General features: G+C 42.1%; 1 protein-coding gene across 1 annotated transcript in view; it reads right to left on the bottom strand.

The window, feature by feature from the left end:
- Nucleotides 1-427: 427 nt before the first annotated feature.
- LOC127184696 (protein SSX1-like) overlaps nt 428-22,935 on the bottom strand; it is a 57,989-nt gene continuing 35,481 nt past the window's right edge. Inside the window, exons 4-8 of the mRNA XM_051141043.1 lie at nt 14,687-14,790; nt 4,894-4,990; nt 3,815-3,855; nt 1,200-1,335; nt 428-528 (exon numbers count right to left, since the gene is read on the bottom strand). Of these exons, the coding sequence (XP_050997000.1) occupies nt 428-528; nt 1,200-1,335; nt 3,815-3,855; nt 4,894-4,990; nt 14,687-14,790 (479 nt within the window). The remainder of the gene's footprint in view (nt 529-1,199; nt 1,336-3,814; nt 3,856-4,893; nt 4,991-14,686; nt 14,791-22,935) is intronic.

Here is a 22,935-nt window from a genome sequence, read left to right as displayed (position 1 = left end):
AGAGAAGAAAGAGAAGTGCCATTGAGCCCATAGTGCTGTTCACTCTGCCATCACATCTTCCTCCCTCCCGGCAAAACTGGCACACTCCTCTTCAATCTTAATCCAAAGCCCCTCCTTCCACAAGAGAATCCTGTTTCAGAGCACAGTGACTACCGCTCATAGCACATAAAGAGAGAAAGTGCATCCTGCACACCGAGAGCTGACCTAGGGTTTGAGAACCCACAGCACCTTGGCTATGGCTGGTTCCCAATACTCAGAATAGGGTGGAGAATGCATGAGAGATTCCTCTCATCTTCAGTGTTACACCTCAGAGGACCAGAAGAGGTGAGTGACATGGGGCAACAAAGGACCAGATGAGGTCCCAGCATCATAAGGGAAAGGCATACTTTGAGGGGCTTGGGGGCATGTCAATGGGTGACTTACATGTTCAATCATCTTCTTCGGGTTCACTGATCTCCTCCTGGGTTAGGAGATGCTTACTCTCTGGCACCCCGTGGCTCCTCATACCCTCATAGTTCTTCTTGGATCCTGATGTGGAGAAGATTTGTCCCATGAATACTGGGTCAGGTGAGGACATTCCCACCATGTTTGGTCAGGACAGGAGAGAGCTTGTCCCTCCAATGTGCCCTTGGGCCTTGTGCATGTTGTTCTGGTTTGCACGTCTTCTCCCTCAGAGAGACTGAGAGACTGGACACCCACCGGAGGAGAACAAGCCTCGGTTTGTGTTTCTTCTTGTGGCCTCTGCAACTCCCCCATGTAGCCCACACCTCTTCCTGTACTAGAACATTTCCCCATCTGCCCTCCTCTGTTCAGCAGGCATACACGACCAGCCCTGAGTAGATTAAGAAATGTTTCTAGGTTGTCTGGTGGGGTGGAATAGCTTGAACAAGTTTCAGGTGCCTGGGAGGCTTATTTCATAATACAGAGGGACTTTTGAACCATAATTGTCCAACCCCAGTGCATAGATTTAGTGTCTGGGGCTCACTGTTGGGAAGGCTTGCCCAATGTCACACGGTCTTAAACAGAGGACAAATCTTATGAAGAGTGTGAATTCCTGTTCTAACATAGCAGGTATTGGTAGGTGAACTGTTCAACTCAGCACACCCAGGGCTAGTACAGGCCCCATGACACACAGTACAGAACAGAGGCAGGGAAGCAAGAAATGAGTGCTGTGCTGTTTCCTCATACTTTCTTCTCACCTGATGACTTCTTGCTGTGCTTCTCACAGTGGGATGGCTTGCCAAGGGGGAGCAGATTCTTCCAAGGTTGGCCTGAGCCACATGCTGTACCTGGCAGTCCTTTGGGCTTATCGTCCCCTGCCAGCCATTTCTGTACCTTTAAATTGTGGAGAGTGCATGTGATCAGCATTGGTGTTCTCTAGTGCTTTAGTGGGTACAAACTATTTCCCCACGCAGTGAATTAGGTTCACGCACTCGCCGTATCTGCAGGACATCATTACACCATCCTTACTTAAATCATGAGGAACCTAGAAGCTTAAAGGGAAAAGGAATCTCCTAAATGAATCAGGTTTATAGACTGTGATGCTTGTGTTTCTCCTCTGGCCAGAATGACCTTCCTGTAAGCAGAAAATGTACATGCATGCAAGTGGGGGGACTGTGCAGGATAGAGAACATGGGAGAAAGAGAGCAGTTGAGAGATCCACGGGATCTGTGAAAGACAGACATTCTGTGGACTCTCAAGCTTAGCAGATAAGTTCATAGCCCTGGAAAGCTAATTGGAGACCCAATGTAACAGTGAATGGAGAGGAGGAAAGACTGCTGCACCAGGATGTGGTGAGGAAGTAAACGGAAGGAAAAAAGAAAGAGTAAGCCAGCAACGGTGATCTGCTTCTAGAAGAAAGGGGTGACAGATGGTCTTGTTCTATCCAGCACACCGCGTGTGTGTGATGGTTTGAATGGGGATGGTGTCCAGAGGTTCCTAGATGGTGGGCTCCCATTTTGTGAACCATTTAGGAAGAGGTAGGAGCTGTAGCCTCATTGGGCATGGTGTGTCCCTAGGGGTGGGCTTGGAGGTATCAAAGTGGATACCAGGCCCAGTCCGACATTCTCTCTCTCCCCCTCTGTCTCTCTCTGTCTGTCTGTCTGTCTGTCTGTCTGTCTGTCTGTCTGTCTGTCTGTCTGTCTCTCTCTCTCTCTCTCTCTCTCTCTCTCTCACTCACTCTCTCGCTCTCTCTCACTCTCTCTTGCTCTCTCTCACTCTTTCTCGCTCTCTCGCTCTCTCCCTGCTATGAGATGTGTGCTTTCAGCTACATGGTCCCTGCCATGATGATCATCCAGTAATCTTCTGACATGGTAAACAAGCCCCCAATTAAATGCTTTCTGTTGTGAGCTGACATGGTCATGGTGACTTTTAACTCTAATAGAATGGCAGTTAAGAAGATGTGGAAGTTGGCAAGGTGGCACATGTATCAACTCTGCTTTCATCATAGAGTGTTACTGGTCACTAACCTGAGCTACCTTTCATCCAACTTCCTCATTCATGGAATAGAGAATCCATGTACAACTAGCTGGAAGAAAGCCGATTCTAAGCCCCTAAATTCTCTTTTCATCTTTTGTTGCTCGTCTGTGTTTTACTCGTGAGATTCCATATCCCCGTGTACCTTAGAAAGGTCTCAGCATCACTACTCCAAGAGACCCAAGTGTATAGGCATGCCCCAACATACCCAGACAGTGGCACTGTGTAAATAGTGGGATAATAAAATAATTGAACACTTTCTGTGAATGATCCCTTCTTTGCACTTTGAACCACAACTATCTCCTCCCTCACCACCGACTCACAAATCCCTTAGCTCTCCACACCACAGTGGAATCTGCAGCTGTGGAAGCTCCCATTTCCTACGAAATCCGGTGAGTCTAAAGCTTCCTCTGGGTCAAGAGTGTGGATCAGTCAGTTTCCCGGTGCAGACAATATCTGTGAAAGGGATCACAGAGGGAGGGCTCCAGTGGCCCAGTCACAGTGCAGATGTCAGCTAGTGCTTCCTGCTTGGAGAGTGGGTGTCAGGCTGGGAGAGTCATCAGGCTGTGTGGGAAAACACCTGAGCGGGGCATTACCGCAACTTCAGATACCAATTAAGACATGACAGCATTTCAGTGCTTTGGGCTAGGGATGACATATCCAGAGAAACTGACACTCACTCCCAGAGTTTAGAATGCTTGTGCACAACAGCCGCTTCTTCAGCATCATGAATCTGATGATTAAGAATATGCTGTTTCCTCTTTCAAGAAATTATCAGAAACATTGTCAGAGCCATTTCCTTAAGTAGCTGAGGGGTAAATCTGTGTGCTCCGATTTTGAATATTAGGAAGTAGTGTGATATGCAGCACTGTCCAAGGCACTGGACTTTTAAGCCAGGAGTTAAGGACCTCAAAACAAGCACTCTACCAGTGGGCAGAGTGACCCAGGGCTTGCATCAGAAGGCATTGTCCAACTGAAGGCATATTAGCTATCAGATCATGGATAGATGCTATTGTGCAGTAGATGGTAGGCCAGACATCTTATAGAAGAGAGCAGGATGGTAAAAGAAATCGCCTCAATGATAGAACACTGCACTACCCAAGAGTGAGGCCCTTTGTTCCATTCTCTGTACTGTATAAAGGGAATTAAAGGAAGAAAGAAGGAAGTGATAAGGGTAGAGACTAGAGAATGAGGACTAACAGAGAAAGGGGAGGAATTCAAAGCTACACAGAGAGCTAGGGGACAGGGACTAGGGCATTTGAGTTCTTCCATCCTCACCACCATGGCCTGAACAGAAGGGAACATTAGATGCTGTCCTGTAGAAGTGGGGGTTACTCACCTTCAGGCATTTTCCTTCTGCCTTGCCTTCAGAACGGTCATCTACAGAAGGGTGACAAGTTAGAAGGGTTTACTTGTTAGTCTGTATCCCCAAATTCCAGCTCCTGCAGCTTTAGTGAATGCGGCAGTGGAAGGTTCCAGTCTACTCATGGAGGAGAAGCGAGTGGAGCACGGCCTTCTCCTTTCTTTCTTTACTGATAACTTAGACACTATGTGCAGTGTCAATTCAGAAGTCTCCTTCTGAATTGTGTATAAGATATTGGCTAAGCCTCCTCACTGACAGATCCCATCTCAGTACATTTATTTTTATTTTCCCCATAGCCTTAAATAGATTTCATGGAAATGTAAAACATCTTCACTTACAGATATAGGGTGATGAAAACCTCAGTTGCACACATGGACCTGTGTTCCATGTGTGACGAAAGGTAGTGATTTAGCTCAGTGTTTCCGGGGCCTACCAGTGTAATAATTCTCCTGTAGTGTCAAAAGATGTGCATATGGTCCAGGACAGGAGACTGTGCTTGGGTTTAGAGCTTGTACTATCTGTCAAGCTTTCCTGGGGGGAATCACAGGCCCGTGGGACAGAGTTTGTACATTCTGACTCTATTGGACGTTTCCTGTGATAGCAGCAGAAAAAGTGACTACATCTGGTTGCATGTCTCCTCAAATGCCCAGGGATCTGGAGCCTTGTACCTCTCACCTTTGCATCCTATGTCTTGTTCTTTCACTGACTAATACAGGAGCCAACACACACCGTGTGTGTGTGTGTGTGTGTGTGTGTGTGTGTGTGTGTGTGTGTGTGTGAAAGGAGGTGTCCTCCCATGTTTAGGATAGGATATATGAAAATATCCATTTACATTGAGTATGTACATGTTTTCCATTTATTCATCATCCACAATCATGCATGTTCTTTTTTAGTGTTATAGAATTCTGGGTGACAAGCTCCTCCCTGTTGCACATAATCTTACAAGAGAAATCGTTCCCTTCAGATTTCACCTGAGGAAAGCACGTGTGGTCTGTGACTCTCCCAGGCATTTGAATGAAATGATTATCCTTAAGTGCCACCCCCTGCCCACTCACCTTTACTCTCATGGAGAAGGCCTTCATCAGATTTCTTGATCAGGGATTCCATAGCTTGATCCTTGCTCTCCATGGAAATAGAGATTGTTCGTGGCTCCTAGGAGGAAGCAAAATGTTTATGCTTTGAACACAGCTGTTTGGGAGGAGGAAGCAGCAGGGTGCTGCGATACCTCTCAGCCAAAAAGGTGCACTGGAACAAAGATCTGCAGGAAGAAGGGTGCAGGGTGGGAGTCTGAGCTCCACACTGGCTCATCTCTGCTCTCTGTCTTGGGATGGAAAAGAGCACAGCGTGCTTGGTGGTTCCTGACATTTCTTCCTGAAGAAAGGAAACTTGCAGTTGAAGGGGGCTACACTAGGCTGAGATGATAAATTATATAAATGCACACCAACGTACAGGGCTCTGCCTTCCTCAGCTTCCAAAGTGGCTTAGACTACAGTCTTGTGCCACTGTGTCTGGCTTCACGTGTGGTTATACTTTTTTATGTGTAGGGGAATGTTCTGAGATGAAAGGATTAAGGTGAGTGCCACATCTATATAAAGGTCTTCATGACTGATGGTGTTCACTCCTTATAGAAGGGCATATGCAGATCTTCTGTGGTGAAAAGAGGTGGATATACTCATTGTAGTGAATTGTGGTTCACCACTGTCCTAATTTCTAGTGTAGTTGAGTGAAGAGAGTTGGCATCTCCAGGTCTACAGGACTCACTCATGTTGAAGGAACATAGGGGTATGTTAAGATGCCCCAATAAGAGGCTCTGCAAACTGAATTCATTGGGAATACTTTAGGGAGGGTTACTTGGAGGGGTCTCTGGCTGGGGCTGTGAGGTGTGCCACTTTTCCCCAGAGCAGTTAGTAAAGTAATCCCTTAGACAGAAGCTACATGGAATTACTGCTGATAGAGGAAAACTCAACTCTTGGTGGTTTTCAAGTTTGTGTAGGTAAGAAGACTACTGTTTTCCTCAGAAATAGTGGCTCAGAAGTCTGGCAGACATAACATGGCCATACTTTCTGGTGTCCTTGAGGAAAGCACTCTGTACGGGTTCCAGTCATAGCACATTCCTAACAGTTACAGAATGCTGAAGCCACAGGAGGGCTACAAGAACTATGCTTGTCCACATGGACTCCTGACTTTTCCACCTGCCCAGGTTTAACTTGTTCAGGTTGTTTCTCACATAGAACCTACCTTAGGTGTGGAATGATGAGGCAGTGTTCCTCCAGGAAGAGACCATGTGCCTAGATCCAGCTGCCACTCCAGATACAACTAAGCAGAGCAGTAAGCGCCCATCAACTGCTCAAGAAAGTGGGTGGGGCAAATGAGGTCATAGTGGGGTATGCTAGTCCGGGAAGTACTTCATAAAGTGGGTGTAGCCCCTGAATATTCCCATTTAAAGGGGTATCTTTGCTCTTTCTGACCTTGTCTATTCTAGGATCTGTTGACCTCTTGGAATACTAGCTCTTCCTCATGCCCAGACACCACCAATCAATGCTCTGCGGTGCAGTCATTTATCTAACTAAATGATCTGTATGCACTATCTCTCCTCCTCAGGTCCTCCTCAGTCTCTGTATCACTCTAAGAAGCTACAAAATTCAAGGTTATTAGAAAGAAACTCTTAAACTTAAAAAAAAAACCTTTCATATATCTCTTCATCTCAAAGACCCAAGAACTGGAAACAGGTGTCTCTTTGATAACTATATCTACAACAATAATACTAAAGCATATCCACATGATCTAGAGTTCCCCCACTGCCCCCTCACATGTCTTTTTCTATTTAGTATATCTTCCTTACTTGCATAATAATTGTCACCAATTTGACTCAGTGATGCTTGGGTTTCCCACGGCAAGCTCTTACTGGATGAGAGAGAGAGACAGACAGACAGATAGACAGACAGACACACACAGAGAGACACAGAGAGAGACGAAGACAGAGGAGAGAGAGAGAGAGAGAGAGAGAGAGAGAGAGAGAGAGAGAGAGAGAGAGAGAGAGAGAGAGAGAGAGAACGCTCTTGGCACAACACAGGAGATTCTGGAGAACCAGCATAAAGCTACAGACCCATGTTAGCTCAGTGGTTTTTTTCAGTCTCTGTGAGCTTTTACTCTCCTTTCATACTTAGTTGAATCAGGGGGCCTTGTTCTTCTGACATCCCCCATCACCTCTGACACTTAAACTCTCTCTGCTTCCTCTTCTGCAGGATTCCCTGAGCTCCCAAGGTAAAGGACTTGATGGAAACCTCCAATTTCAATTCCCTCCCTCCCTCTCTCTGCATAATGTCTGGCTGTGGGTCTCTGCATATGTTCCTATCTACTGCCATGCAAATCCTCTCTGAAGATAAGTAGATAAGTCACTGATCTATGAGTATAGTAGAATGTCATTAGGAATCATATTATTGATTTTTTTATACCAGCCATATTTGGTTTTATCCTAGGTCTCTGGTCTATCTAGTCTCTGGTTTCTGGTTACTCAAGATGTGTCAGGAATGGGGTCCTGTCCCGGCCCATGGGACAAATTGAACCAGGATTCACATGAAAGAAGGAGTGCAGATTGAAAGTGGGGACAAAGTTGTGAGAAAATTGCATGAACGTTGATTTTCTTAGACATTAGGATGGCTATTCCAGCTTTCTATGTGGGTCTGTTTGCTTGGAAAACCTTTTTCTGGTCCCTTCCTCTGAGGTAAAGTTTATCTTTGTTACTGAGGTGTTTCTTGTATGCAGTAGGGTTTTAAATCATACATTAAGAGCCTATACTCCATTTTCTTCAAGGCTGCCAAACACAAATAGCCAAAACTCTATGAATGTAACACACACACATATGTGTATATATATATATACATACATACATACATACATATATATATATATATACATATATATATACATTTTCGTGGGTGTCTCATGCTTCTTCTAGCTATAGGTAGTTTATTGTATATATGTATATATATATACACATATGTTGTAAAATATATGTGCATGCAAAAATATTTAGTAAAAAATTTTGAAAGGAGCCTATACTCCAAAAAGTTGGAAAAATCTAAATGTCTTGATACTTTCCATTTACCAAAAGTAAAACCAAAATCAGGCAATCAAATTAACAAATAAAATAAATTACCCCAAAGGAAATAAATGCAGGAATTAAAGGAATTAACATTCTCCAAACCAAAAATAGCTCTGCGTCAGAGGGTTTCATGGCAGAATTCTACCAGTCTTTCAAGAAAGAACTTAAACCAATACTCTTCAACTTATTCCACAAAATAGAAACAGAAGGAATATTGCCAAATTCATTCCATGAAGCCACAGTCACTGGTCATCCTGATACCTAAAACTACACAAATACCCATCAAAGAAAGAGACTCTCAGATCCATTTTACTTACGAACATTGATGCCAAAATATTCAATGAAATACTCACAAACCGATACAAGAACACATCAAAAATATCATCCACCATGATCATGTAGGATTGATCCTAAGGATTCACGGTGGTTTAATATATGAACTCCCATCAATTTAATCCACCATATAAACAAACTGAACAAAAAACACATGAGCATCTCATTAGATGCTGAAAAAGCATTTGATAAAATCCAACACACTTTATGTTTAAAGACTTGGAGAGCAGGGATACAAGGCACAAACCAAATACAATAAATGCAACATACAGCAAGCCTGTAGCCAACATCAAATTAAATGGAGAGAAACTTCTAGCAATCCCTCTAAAACCAGGGACAAGACAAGGCTGCCTACTCTTTCCATGCTTCCTTAATATCGTACTTGAAGTCCTAGATAGAGCAATAACAGAATTGTAGGAAACCAAGAGGATACAAATTGGAAAAGAAGTACCCCCATTCACAGATGATATGATAGTATACATAAGTGGTCCCAAAAATTCTACCAAGGAACTCTTAAAGCAGATAAAACACCTTCATCAAAGTGTCTGGATACAAAATAACTAAAAAATATCAGTAGCCCTCCTGGACACAAACACCAAATGGGATGAGAAAGAAACTAATGAAACAGCACGCTTCACAATAGCCACATACAATATATCTTGGTGTAAATCTAACCAAGCAAGTGAAATACCTGCATGACAAGTGAAGGAGAGATAAACATGTCTTTTGTTTAGATCACAAGCGGGGGATGAGAAAAAGACATGTGAGAGAACAGGTGATGTTTATCCACTAGAAGAGGAACCACCATGTGGGGGAGACTGGTTATGAACCAGCTGAAAAACATCCTTGAACACAATCTGAGAGGAGGTATAAATGTGAGCCAAAAACAAAAGGTGGAGCCTTTGGAGACTTGAGATAGCTCTGGCTGTTCATCAATCCACTTCAAGACTGTCCTAGAGAGAACCACTTGAGGGAAGGTTTCAGGGCTCCGGGCTCTGCCTGAGGTTCTGGGTACTGGTTGCTCCAGATTCCAGTGGAAGAAATCCTGCTGATTATGACAGGAGAATCATTCCTTGGAATTGATATCCTTATGGTTTCATTATTGTATTCTTTGATCTTCTTTTCCTATTGTTTAGTTTAGTCAGGTTATAAGTGAGGTACTCTCAGTTAATAAGTTCGTAATAAAATACATTTGTGAAGAAAATTGACCCTAAAGACAAGAACTTCATGTCATTGGAGAAGGCACTGGAAGATGTCAGATGATGGACAGATACCCCATGTTTATGGATCAGTAAGATTGACAAAGTAAAAATGATCCAAGCATGGTGGTGCATGCCTGTAATCCCAGCACTCTGAGAGGCAGAGGAAGGCAGAACACTGTAGTTTCAAGGCCATCCAGGTCTACAAATGATGACCAGACCACAAGTGATCTGACCTTGAATAGATGAGTCCCTTGAAGGATTCATAATGTGGTGGCATTATTGGAAGACACTTAAGTATAGGTAACAATGCCTAGATGGAAGAAGCTGGACATGACAAGAGTATCCTTGCTAGCTACCTGTATTTCTTTCTCTGCAACAGCTACCAGAGGTAGGGGACATATTTTATACAAGAGCACAGGGAGAGTTACAACCTTGATGAACACCCCAGTTTCAGTCCAGTGAAATGGATTGCACAGGTCTGCCTTTCACCTCACCCTGTTATAAAATTCTAGTTTTTATTAAATTATTTCTTTTGTTTTGTGAGATTATAACACAATTACCCAATTTCCCCTTCCTTTCCTCCCAACACTTCTTGATCTTCTTCAAATTCATTCACTAAATGTTCTCTCTCTCTCTCTCTCTCTCTCTCTCTCTCTCTCTCTCTCTCTCTCTCTCTCTCTCTCTCTCTCTCTCGGGCACACACACATGCACTCACACACACAGAAACCACACACACACACAAAATACATAATTGCAACCTGTTCAGTCTACATGTTACTTTTATGTGTGTTTTGAGGACTGACCATTTGGTATTGCACAACCAGAGTGTGTCTTCTCTCAGGAAGATTATTCCCCACCCCTCAACATTTCTTAATTGCCTGTACTTTTTTGTGCTCTGCCATTCACTTTATCATGTCTATTGCTGTTGTTTCATCCTTGTTCAATGCCTGTGTAGGCAGTCATGTTGGTGATACTTTAAGAGTGTAGTTTCTGACATTACACAACTTCACCGAAAACTCTGTGATCCTCTGGCTCCTACACCTTTTCTGATCCCCCTTTGCAATGATCCATGAGCCTTAGGCATGGCAGTTGTACCTGAGCTGTATCCATTGGAACTATGCTCCACAACTCTGGATGTCGTTTCCTATCATGGTCTCTGTTTGTTGCACAGAGAAGTTTCCTTAATGAGGGGTGAAGACTACATTGATTTGTAGGTATAAGGACAATATTTGAAGTGTGTTTAGGGATTATGCTCATTTAGTAAAGTAGTGGTTGTAGGTCCTCCTTCACAATCCATTACTTAAGTATCTCTGGTAGTTAGCTAGGCTTCCAGAAGCAGGCATTTTTCCTTTTTGTTGAGTGGATACAAGATCCACTCAACAGACCCGTGTGGCTTGAGCAGTGGCCTAGAACAAAGAAAAAAAATCACAGGCACTTGAATAGCTGCTACAAGAGCAGTTAGGGACTCAACATACGGAAGAGTCTATCATGGGTATGTAATCCACATACAGTCTCAACTACCCTGTTTGATCTTCTGGTCCTACATAGTTAATCCATGGGACACTTTGTCTTATTTGAGTTAATTTAACAATTACTGTAAACTGTGCTTAATCCTCTTGATGTGGCCATTTTGAATAAGTATCATGACATCAGCTCCTCATTCTACCACACCTTCTATTTTGACATCATTCACTAGTAAAATTAATTTGGGTCTCTGGTCATTAATCCCTGTTTGCCAGAACACACATTTTCCAGTACTCCTCGATGCCCCTGTGCTTCCTACCGGAGCGGCTTTGCCTTTACTGTAAAGAAACGGCAACAGCCGAGCAATTCTTTCCCCTGCATTAATCTGCATCTCCTTTTAATAAATGTATGCCATGATTTTAATTTTTTCCTTGGAATACCCATCTATAATGCCTGGACGCACAATAAACCCTTGAAAAGTTAATCCACTTCTTGCCAAGATCATCCCTACTGTCCCCGAAGGCAAAGGACCATAGACACCACTGGTAATTTTGTAACATTCATGTTTTGGGGATAGAGAAAGAATTTTACCTGTGTCGAGATCCAAAGCAGCACTGTCTTCATTACCATGCATGAGATTAGTAATACTTAGTTTCCGTTTTCCTGCCTGCTTGTAACCTCCTTCCCAAAGGAAAATGGTTCACATTTTTTTTTTACTGTGGGGCCTCAAACTAACAGGCCCCTCAGTTCATGTCCAGATGGTAAGAGGCTACATTCTATGTCCATCTTGGATCTTTACTTATTACTCCAATGCTTTCTCTCCTTACAAAGCACCTACAAAGTGGTGAAACCTGGGCGATGGTATCATTGCTGCATATACTGCTTGTTCCTGTTTATGAGTGAAAGTAAAGTATTTCCCAGAGTTCATGCACCTGACATTTTGAGCTCTGAAGCTTTTAACTTCACAGTTTCTTTGTAAATGGCCACAAGTAAAGAACCAGGTATTTTGATATCTGAGACCTCTAGGTATGGCTTGTCCCCTTGTATTGGCATGATGCTCAAAAAAGCCAATATCAGTTCTATCTCTTATCCATTTGTCTACTGGTGCAGCTGGTGGTCTAATTGTTCTCTTACATTCAGTATTTGCCTTCTAAAACACCAGGGTGTGTTACAGGATATTTGATCCTATTATGAACCCGGACATTGTGAACTGTAAAATCCTGTTTCTTGTTGGTGTGGTTCAGCCCTAACACACATCTTTAATATAAGAACTTACTGTTTATAGTAAACAGTGATTTGGTTTGTGTGATTATGGTTTGGCTGAACCCTAGCACATACCTTTAAACCAAGAGCTTTCTACACACAGGTCAAGAGGCAGAGCCAGAAGCCAGCTGACAGGGATTAAGTAGATAGGAGGGACTTTGAAGTATTTAAGACATTGTGAAGAAGAAGAAAGAACTCTAGCTCTTTGGCCTTGCTCATTAACTTTATGGCTTTTACCTCTTGGGTTGTTCCTCATGGGCTGATTTCCTCCTGGGTCTTCTTCTGAGCTAGCAGGTTCTTTTGTTTTGGCTTTTCCTTCTGGGATGTAAACTGAGTTGGAGTGCCAACTCTGTGTTTCCTCTGCCATCTGAGCTACCAAGTTTTCACCCCAGCATGTGGCTGCTGAGACTTTATTGGTAAAGTCAAGCCTTTTGGATTTACTTTCTTTTTAACAACCAAAGTTTGTATTAATACCTTTCTGGCATGAGGGAGTGATATGGTTTTATTTACAGCTGAAGTCAATCTCCTTAAGAAATCTGTTAAGGTATCTCTGGAGCCTTGTATTATTTTAGCACTTGAGGTCGATCTTCTATCATGTGTGTGTGTATGTGTTTGTGTGTGTTTGTCTGTGTGTGTACTGTAGATTTATTTTCAAGGTAAACTTGAGCAAGTATCAGTGAGATGCCACTGCCTACTCAGTGTGCAAATCCCGGTCCTTTACAATAGAGCATGCATGCTCCCCTTCTGCACAACCTTGGTGTCTCTGCTGCCCAAGCAAAGCGTCTACTCAGGACACAGGGACTACCTCACTTGGCTCCAGAATTCCTGGGACAGAGGAAGGCGTGGCCTGCACATTAAGGGCTGACCTGGCATTTGGAAGCCCACAGCATCCTGAGTATGAAAGATTCCGAACATAATTGACAGGGATTTGAGGCAGGATATTTGTCAGCAGCACCACAATCCATATCTGTTCCAGACCTTGGATATCACTCTACACATTAGGTGTTTGTTGAAAAAATGACAACCATAGTACAGAAACTATGTCTCTAAAGTCTGTACTTACATCTGCAACATGTCCACACAAGAGTCAGCAGAATCGATTCTGCAAACATCTCCTGGTAGTGACTGAGTCAGGGTAGATTAATATGGGACTTTGAAATACGTGGATTGCATAAAACAGGAAACTTGAGAAGAACTTACCTCAGACTTCCTTGTAGTAAGACAAAGGTGGTAACAGATGCTCAGAATGTTAACCTCTGTGTACAAATGCAGAGAAAAAAAAGAGACTGCCCTTAAGCACTTGTGACTTACTTTAGCAGTCCGATCATAGGCGAGAGAAGAATACTATTGTTCTGTGCAGAGGACTGCCAATACTTGTTTCATAAATTAAGTGTGGGGACACACAGAAACACACATAACAAAGTTTTATTTCTCAACAGAACATTAACATCTTACAGGGTGCTCCTCATAGTAAAAACAATGCTAATGTAATTCTTAATGTAAGTTAACAGTAGTGTTATGAGAATGGTTCACACAAAATAGGATCAATGCTTGCAGATCACAATTTACTAAGCATAATGCTTGTAGAGGACATGTAGTAAGAGCTTTGCTTGTAGAGTTCTTGGAACAAGTGAAGAAGAATGCCAATGAACTTGTACAAAGGAAGAACAATAGTGACACAGTGCTTGCAACAGTAAGAGCAACGTTAAGAGAGGTCCTAGGACACACTACGAACAGTGCTTATAGAGTAAAATATGTCAGTACAATCAATGCTATGAGAGAGAGATGTTAACATTTGACTGACATTAGGACTAGTGTTTGACACAGTACTCGGCATATAGAAAGTACAATGACGCATTACTTTCCCTGCTGAGAAGTTTTCTTTCTGATGCTTAGGATTTTACAGTGGTGCCCATCATGTTCTTCTTCATATCCCAGGTTTATCTTTCCTGTATGGGACAAGAGAAGAAAAAAGAAGAGCAAGTATCAGTGAGATGCCACTGCCTACTCAGTGTGCAACTCCCACTCCCTTACAGCAGAGCATGCATGCTCCCCTTCTGCACAACCTTGGGGTCTCTGCTGCCCAAGCAAAGCCTCTGCTCAGAACACAGTGACTACCTCACTTGGCTTCAGAATTTCTGGGTCAGAGGAAGGCGTAGCCTGCACATTAAGAGCTGACCTGCCATTTGGAAGGCCACAGCATCCTGAGTATGAAAGATTCTGAACATAATTGACAGGGATTTGAGGAAGCATGGGGATATTACATTCAGTCGTTACCCCTGAGGAGTGTAAGAGGATGATTGGCAGGTTCAAGTGACCATGTGGGATCCAATGTTACATGATGAGAAGGGTGTACATCCCAGTGTGTGCAAAAAGTGTCCAAGAGTCACTTACTGTCCCACTCTTTTCTTCTTCTTCTTCTTCTTCTTCTTCTTCTTCTTCTTCTTCTTCTTCTTCTTCTTCTTCTTCTTCTTCTTCCTCTTCTTCTTCTTCTTCATCATCGTCACTGATCTCTTCATATATCACTGGTGTTTTCCTTTCCCTTAATCTGTGGCTCCAGATGCTCACTTGCCTTCCACTGACTCCTGAGGTAGGGAAGGGTTAGTACATAAGAGCTGGATGGCAAGAACATCTGTGGGGTCTTTCTTTGTAAGAAAAGTATAGGGCTTGCACCGCACATGTGCCCATGGGCTTTTTTCAATTTCTTGTTTTTTAACATCTTCTGGCACAAACAAACTGAGACAGAAGGTCCTCAGTCAATGTGGACCAAAGACCAGTTATAGTGAGGCACTCTATTAGGTTACTATGTGAGACAGAACATATGAGGAACGAATAGTTCAGCTTAGTGTCGTTGGGATTTTCCCAGCATAAAGGAACTCTTTAATGTAAAAACAGAAATAACAAAGCAGAAACAACAAAACCACCTTGCAGATATCAAGCTCCACATTTGTGAATCTATTATATTTAGTGTGGGAGTCTGTGGAATCTGGCTTGATTAACTTCAGAGGCACAGGTTTGCTGGAGACACTTTTCTTTTACTGTTTTGAGAGCTGAAAATCCAGAACAGCAGAGCTAGGGAACACATTTGGCCACATTGTTGATGGTTATGTGTGATAATCAAATACACAAGGTCTGTGCAATTGAGGCTCAAATGGTGGCTCAAGCCTGAGATCCCAGCATTTGGGAAGCTAAGTTAAGGGGACTGCCCTAAGTTTGAGGGCAGCTGGGATCTATAGCGTGAGGCCCCATTTAAAAAATTCTGTGATACTGTCTCTGTTTCCCCTTTCACCTATATTCTGTCTTTTACCTTGCCAGTGAGAAATGTATTTATTCATTTATGTGTCTGTGTGTGTTCATGCAGAGTAGGAAAGCAATACAATACTATTCTCAGCTAAGCATGATCTGTTTTCCTGAAGTCCTTGCACCTAGTGAGGCAAGATGCTTCCAAATGATATGATCTGTGTTTCTGAACACATACACAGACAAGTCCTTTACAGGATGAATGTACCACATAAAATCCAGTTGGGAGTAAAAATGCATTTCCTTAATATATTTTGACATAACAATGGGAAATATTTGTCTTTATTAGCTTTGAGTATACACTGTCATGAGACTGACTCTGAAAGTTTAGATAGGTTTATTATTTAAAACTGGACTTATACTGTGATTCATGAACAGTATTCATCAGGAAATACATAGCTTTAAAAAAGAAGTATTTCCCCTGTACAGATACCGATGGAGAATCACACTGGGTCCAATTGGAGCTCCATCTTATCTCTCGAAGCTCTTCATGGCTCTCTGATGCCTTTAAACAAACCACGCACAAATGAAGCTCTCCACTCAGCTCTCGCCAATCTCACATTCCTTCCAGTTCCACTCAAGCATTGAAACATTTACCATTTACTTTCTACCAAAGAAAATATACATTCCACTTTTGCATGTTTTAAAACTTCATGTGGTCCCCACATATGTACCTTTTATCCATCACTCTTCCCTCAGCACTGACCTGAAGGATGGAAGACTTGTCTGCGACCCTCCCTGGCAAATCGACCTAAAAGTTTTCATGCACACAACCCCTCCTTGCCTACTCACCTTTTGGCTCATGGTGACAACTTTCATCAGAATCACTGAGCCCAGCATTTGTGGCCTTCTCTTCTGAATCCATGAAATCTGGGAGATGTGCTCTGTGGCCTAGGCAGAAGCAAAATGTTTCTTCTTTATCAGACAGCTGAGATGAGGAATGCAAGGGGCTGGCACTGGGAGGAAAGGCCAACAATACTGTCCACTAGAACAAAGGCCTGAATTAGAGAAAAGTGCAGGCTACAGAACTGAGTGCTGTGGTGGCTGACCTCTGTTCTCAGCCCTGCACAGGAGAAAAAGGGGCAAGATGTTCAGCAGTTGACTTGATGTTTCTCTTGAAGGAAAGAAAGAAAGGAAGGTAGAAAGAATGAAAAAAAGAAAGAAAGAAAAGAAAGTAAAGAACATAGCAGAGGCTGAGAAGGAGCCACAGCATAGAGAGGAAATGGAGGACACTCAGGCTTGTCTGAACCCACAACTTACTCTTACCTAAATTAGTTGTGGTGGTGTAGTTTCTTTTCATACCCACATGGGTGAGTTTCTCTGAATGGCTCAGCTTTGCCCACTCTTCTTTTGAAAAGTGTTTGGAGATATACATGAAGGCCTAGAAAAGAAGGAAAAGTTATGTCTGGCAGACAATCTCCTGTGCATGTGTGCTGCTCTGTCAATAGCGTCTCCTCTGCTCCTAGACCTGTGTGGTATACCTGGGAATTGGAGAAAATACTTCTGGCTGATTTGAGATCATAGAGAGACTTTGTGGGAATTCTGTCCAGCCTCTTGCTTAGCATGTGCTGGAGATTTATTGCTGCTTTGCTAGCTCTACTCCCACCTTCCAGAAGGGTATAAGAACCACCAGATTAGTGTGGCAGGTCTCAGACCTGCCATCTCCAGAGGTCTTGGAGAAACACCCTCTGACTTTATGTGTCCTACTGTATCCCTCGTGCTTCTAAACTCACCTATTGATAAATCTTAGTTTCCATGGTGTTCCCTGCCCACTCTTCCATCTCATGAAGGTCATTTCACCTTGCATGTCTTCTCTGGCTTGTGCTTAGATGTGCTGAGGTTCATTGAGCAAGACCTTGCTCCATTCCTGGCACTGGGGGGTGCAACCTAGAAGATCTCCTTGAACACTTTCAGCCTGTGGAGGAGGACAGCACCAGCCAATCACCTGCAATAAAATTCTGTAATTTATTTTCTATGTGGCTTATATGACTTCTGAGTAGTTACATGGTGGGAAATCTAGTGATAGACATATCTGGGTGAGGAGTGACAGGATTTCAGTAGCATGACTGAAGTGACTGTGAGTCTCTGATAGCAGCCCGGCTAGTTATAGTCCTCTATGGCATGTCTTAAACTGAAGGGCATACAAAAGGTCCTGTTGCATATGCCAGGAAGAGAAGGACAGTCATCTTACATTCTCACCAGAAGATAAAATATGGATTTCATAGCGAGTCAAATAGGACTCACTGTTGGTTGGGGAAGAGGGGGAACTATAGATGGAGACACAATAATTGGCACCAAAAAGCATTGGAGATGGCTAATGAGTAAGATGACCACAGTTTACAATAGATCATTTAAAGTATCCACATCAACAAAATCAAAAATGAAAAGGGGGACATAAGAGAAGACATTGACAAAATCCAAAGACTCATTAGGTCTTATTTTAAAAGGCTGTACTCCATGAAATTGGATAATCTAAATGAAATGGGTAATTTTCTTGATAGGTTTCACTTACCAAAGTTAAATCAAGATCAGGCAAACAAGTTACATAATCTTATATCCCCTAAAGAAATAGAAACAGTTATTAAAATTTCCCATCCAAAAGAGCCCATAGCCCAATGGATTCAGCACAGAATTCTACCATAATTCCAAAGAATAGCTAACACCAATACTCCTCAAACTATTCCACAAAAGAGAAATTGAAAAACATTGTCAAACTCATTCTGTAAGGCCACAGTTGTCCTGATACCTACACCACACAAAGAACCTACAAAGAAAGGGAATTTCAGACTAATTTCTCTAATGAACCTTGATGCAAACATACTCAGTAAAATATTCAGAAACAGAATACAAGAACACATCTAAGATATCATTCACTATGATGGTAGGCTTCATCTCAGTCATGAAGGAATAGTTTAGTACATGGAAATCCATCAATGTAATCCACCGTATACAAACGGAAAGAAAAAAACACATCATCACCTCCTTAGGTGCTGAAAAAGCATTTGACAAAATCCAACACACATTCATGTTTAAAGACTTGGAGAGAGCAGGGGTTCAAGGCACGTACCTAAACATAATCAAGGCAATATACAGCAAGCCAATAGCCAACACCAAATTGAATGGAGAGAAACTCAGGAAATTCCATTAAAATCAGGAACTAGACAAAGCTGCCCACTCTCTCCATGTCTGTTCATTATGGTATTTAAAGTTCTAGCTAGGGCAATAGGACAACCAAAGGAGATCAAGGGGATCCACATTGGAAAGGAGGAAGTCAAATTATCCTCTTTGAAGATGATATGATAGTGTATATGAGTGACCCCCAAAATTCCACCCGTGAACTCTTACATCTGATAAACATCTTCATCAAAGTGGCTGAATATAATATTAACACAAAATGTCAGTAGCCGTCCTGTATACAAATGACAATGATACTGAAAAAGAAATTAGCCAAACTATACACTTCATAGTAGCCACAAATAATATAAAGTATATAGGTGTAATTCTACCAAGCAAATGAAACATTTGTAAGAAAACAACTTCAAGTCTCTGAAGAAGGAAATTGAAGATGACATCAGAAGATGGAAATATCTACAATGTTCATAGATTGGGAGAATTAACATAGTAAAAATGACCATCTTACCAAAAGCAATCTACAGGTTCAATGAAATCCCTATCAAAATATATACACAATTTTTTAAAGACCTTGGAAGATCAATTATCAACTTCATATGAAAAAACAAAACCCAGAATCACTAAAACAATCCTGTACAATAAATGATCCTCTGGTGTAATCTCCATACCCGATTTCAAGCTGTACTATAGAGCAATATTAATTAAAACAGTAAAACAGTAAAATTTGGACAAAAAAATCCAAATCTATACAATGGAAAAAGGATAGCATCTTCAACAAATGGTGCTGGTCTAACTGGATGTCTACATGTAGAAAAATGCAAGTAGATCCATATTTATCACCATGCACAAAACTCAAGTCCAAGTGGATTGAAGACCTCAACATGAAACAAAAGGCACTAAATCTGTTAGAAGAAAAAAGTGGAGAAGAGCCTGGAACTCATTGGCACAGGAGACAACTTTCTGAACAGAAAACCAACAGCCCAGGCTCTAAGGTCAACAATTAATAAATGGGAATTTATGAGGCTGAGAAGCTTCTGTAAGGCATAAGACACTGTCAACAGATCAAAGTGACAGCCCACAGATTGGGAAAAGATCTTTACTAATCCTACATGTGACAAAGGGCTAATATCTAAAATAAATAAAGAACTCAAGATGTTAAATGCCATCAAACCAAATAATGCAATTAAAAATGGGGTATAGACCTAAACAGAGAATTCTCAACAGAGGAATATTGAATGACTGAGAAACACTTAAGGAAATGCTCAACATCCTTACTCATCAGGAAAATGCAAATCAAAACAACTCTTTTTCTTTTTTTAATATATTTTATTAATTTATTCATATTACATCTCAATTGTTATCCCGTCCCTTGTATCCTCCCATTCCTCCCTCCTTCCCATTTTCCCCTTACTCTCCTCCCCTAAGACTGTGACTGAGGGGGACCTCCTCTCGCTGTATATGCTCATAGGGTATCAAGTCTCTTCTTGGTAGCCTGCTAGCCTTCCTCTGAGTGCTACCAGGCTTCCCCATCCAGGGGACATGGCCAAATATGGGGCACCAGAGTTCGTGTGTAAGTCAAACCCCACTCTCCACTCACCTGTGAAGAGCATGCTATCCATTGGCTAGATCTGGGTAGGGGTTCGAAGTTTACTTCACGTATTGTCTTTGATTCCTTCTCAGACCCATCAGAATGGCTATGATCAAAAACTCAAGTGAGGGCACATTCTGGCCAGGATATATCAAAGGGGAACACTCCTCCATTGGTGGTGGGAGTGCAAATTTGTACAATCACTTTGGAAATCAATCTGGCATTTTCTCAGAAACATGGGAAGAGGGTTACCTGAACACCCAGCTATTCCACTTCTTGGAATATACCTGAAAGATGCTCCACCATACAACAAGGACATTTGCTCAACTATGTTCATAGCAGCCTTATTCACAATAGCCAGAATCTGGAAACAACCTAGATGTCCCTCAGTCAAAGAATGGGTAAAGGAACTGTGGTTTATTTTTTTTCATTTTTTTATTAATTTATTCTTGTTACATCTCAATGGTTATCCCATCCCTTGTATCCTCCCATTCCTCCCCCCTCCCCCATTTTCCCATTATTCCCCTCCCCTATGACTGTTCCTGAGGGGGATTACGTCCCCCTATATATTCTCATAGGGTATCAAGTATCTTCTTGGCTACTTGCTGTCCTTCCTCTGAGTGCCACCAGGTCTCCCCCTCCAGGGGACATGGTCAAATGTGAGGCACCAGAGTATGTGAGAAAGTCGTATCACACTCTCCACTCAACTGTGGAGAATATTCTGACCATTGGCTAGATCTGGGAAGGGGTTTAAAGTTTACCTCCTGTATTGTCCTTGGCTGGTGCCTTAGTTTGAGTGGGACCCCTGCGCCCAAATCTGCCTATCATATTGTTCTACTTCTAGATTTCTAGGACCCTCTGTATCCTTTTATTTTGCTATTCTCCCATGCGTCTCTCATTTAGAGTCCCAATAGGATGCCTTCCCCTCTGTCCCAGTTTCCTGGTAAGTGAAGGCTTTCGTGGGACATGCCCATTGGGCTAGTATGCAGATATAAGTGAGTATATACCATTTGATTCTTTCTGCTTCTGGGTTAACTCACTCATTATGATCATTTCTAGCTCAATCCATTTATCCACAAATTTCGGGAATTCCTTGTTTTTAGTAGCTGAGTAGTATTCCATAGTGTATATGTACCACAGTTTCTTTATCCACTCTTCTACTGAGGGACACTTAGGCTGTTTCCATGTTCTGGCTATTATGAATAAGGCTGCTATGAACATGGTTGAGCAAATTTTCTTGTTGTGTGCTGGAGCATCTTCTGGGTATATTCCAAGGAGTGGAATAGCTGGGTCTTGAGGAAGCCCTATTCCCATTTTTCTGAGATAGCACCAGATAGATTTCCAAAGTGGCTGTACTAGTTTGCATTCCCACCAGCAATGAAGGAGTGTTCCTCTCTCCCCACATCCTCGCCAGCATGTGGTGTCACTTGAATTTTTGATCTTAGCCATTCTGATGGGTGTAAGATGGAATCTCAGAGTTGTTTTGATTTGCATTTCCCTGATGACTAAGGAGGTTGAGCATTTCTTTAAGTGTTTCTCAGCCATTTGATACTCCTCTGTTGAGAATTCTCTGTTTAGTTCCAAGCCCCATTTCTCAATTGGGTCATTCGGTTTGGTGGTGTTTAATTTCTTGAGTTCTTTATATATTTTGGATATTAGACCTTTGTCAGATGTAGGGTTGGTGAAGACTTTTTCCCAGCCGGTAGGCTGTCGCTTTGTTCTCTTGACAGTGTCTCCTGCCTTACAGAAGTTTCTCAGCCTCATGAGGTCCCATTTATTAATTGTTGACCTTAAGGCCTGGGCTGTTGGTGTTCTGTTCAGGAAGTTGTCTCCTGTGCCAATATGTTCCAGGCTCTTTCCCATTTTTTCCTCTAAGTGGCTTAGTGTCTCTGGTTTTATGTTGAGGTCTTTAATCCACTTGGATTTGAGTTTTGTGCAAGGTGACAAATATTGGTCCAGTTTCATTTTTTTACACATAGACCTCCAGTTAGACCAGCACCATTTGTTGAAGATGCTATCCTTTTTCCATTGAATGGATTTGGCTTCTTTGTCAAAAATCAAGTGACCATATGTGTGTGGATTCATATCTGGGTCTTCGATTCGAGTCCACTGATCAACCAGCCTGTTGCTGTGCCAGTACCATGCTGTTTTAATTACTGTTGCTTTATAGTACAGTTTGAAATCAGGTATGGAGATTCCTCTGGAGCACCTTTTATTGTACAAGATTGTTTTAGCTATTCTGGGTTTTTTGTTTTTCCATATGAAGTTCAGAATTGAACTTTCAATGTCTTTAAAAAATTGTGTAGGTATTTTGATAGGGATTGCATTGAATCTGTAGATTGCTTTTGGTAGGATGGCCATTTTTACTATGTTAATTCTCCCGATCCATGAGCAAGGAATCATTCCATCTTCTCAGGTCAACTTCAATCTCTTTCTTCAGAGTTTTGAAATTTTTTTCATACAAGTCCTTCACTTGCTTAGTTAGGGTAACTCCTAGATATTTTATATTGCTTGTGGCTAATGTGAAGGGTGTGATTTTCCTAATTTCTTCCTCTGCAAGCTTGTCATTTGTGTATAGGAAGGCTACAGACTTTTTTTGAGTTAATTTTGTTTCCAGCCAATTTGCTGAAGGTTTTTTTTTTATCAACTTTAGGAGTTCTCTGGTGGAATTTTGAGGGTCACTTATGTACACTATCATATCATCTGCAAA

Source organism: Acomys russatus, chromosome X, assembly GCF_903995435.1.
Source record: "Acomys russatus chromosome X, mAcoRus1.1, whole genome shotgun sequence".
Classification (NCBI taxonomy): domain Eukaryota; kingdom Metazoa; phylum Chordata; class Mammalia; order Rodentia; family Muridae; genus Acomys; species Acomys russatus.
The sequence above is the reverse complement of the archived record's forward strand: the minus strand, read 5'-3'. Positions and strand labels throughout refer to the sequence as shown.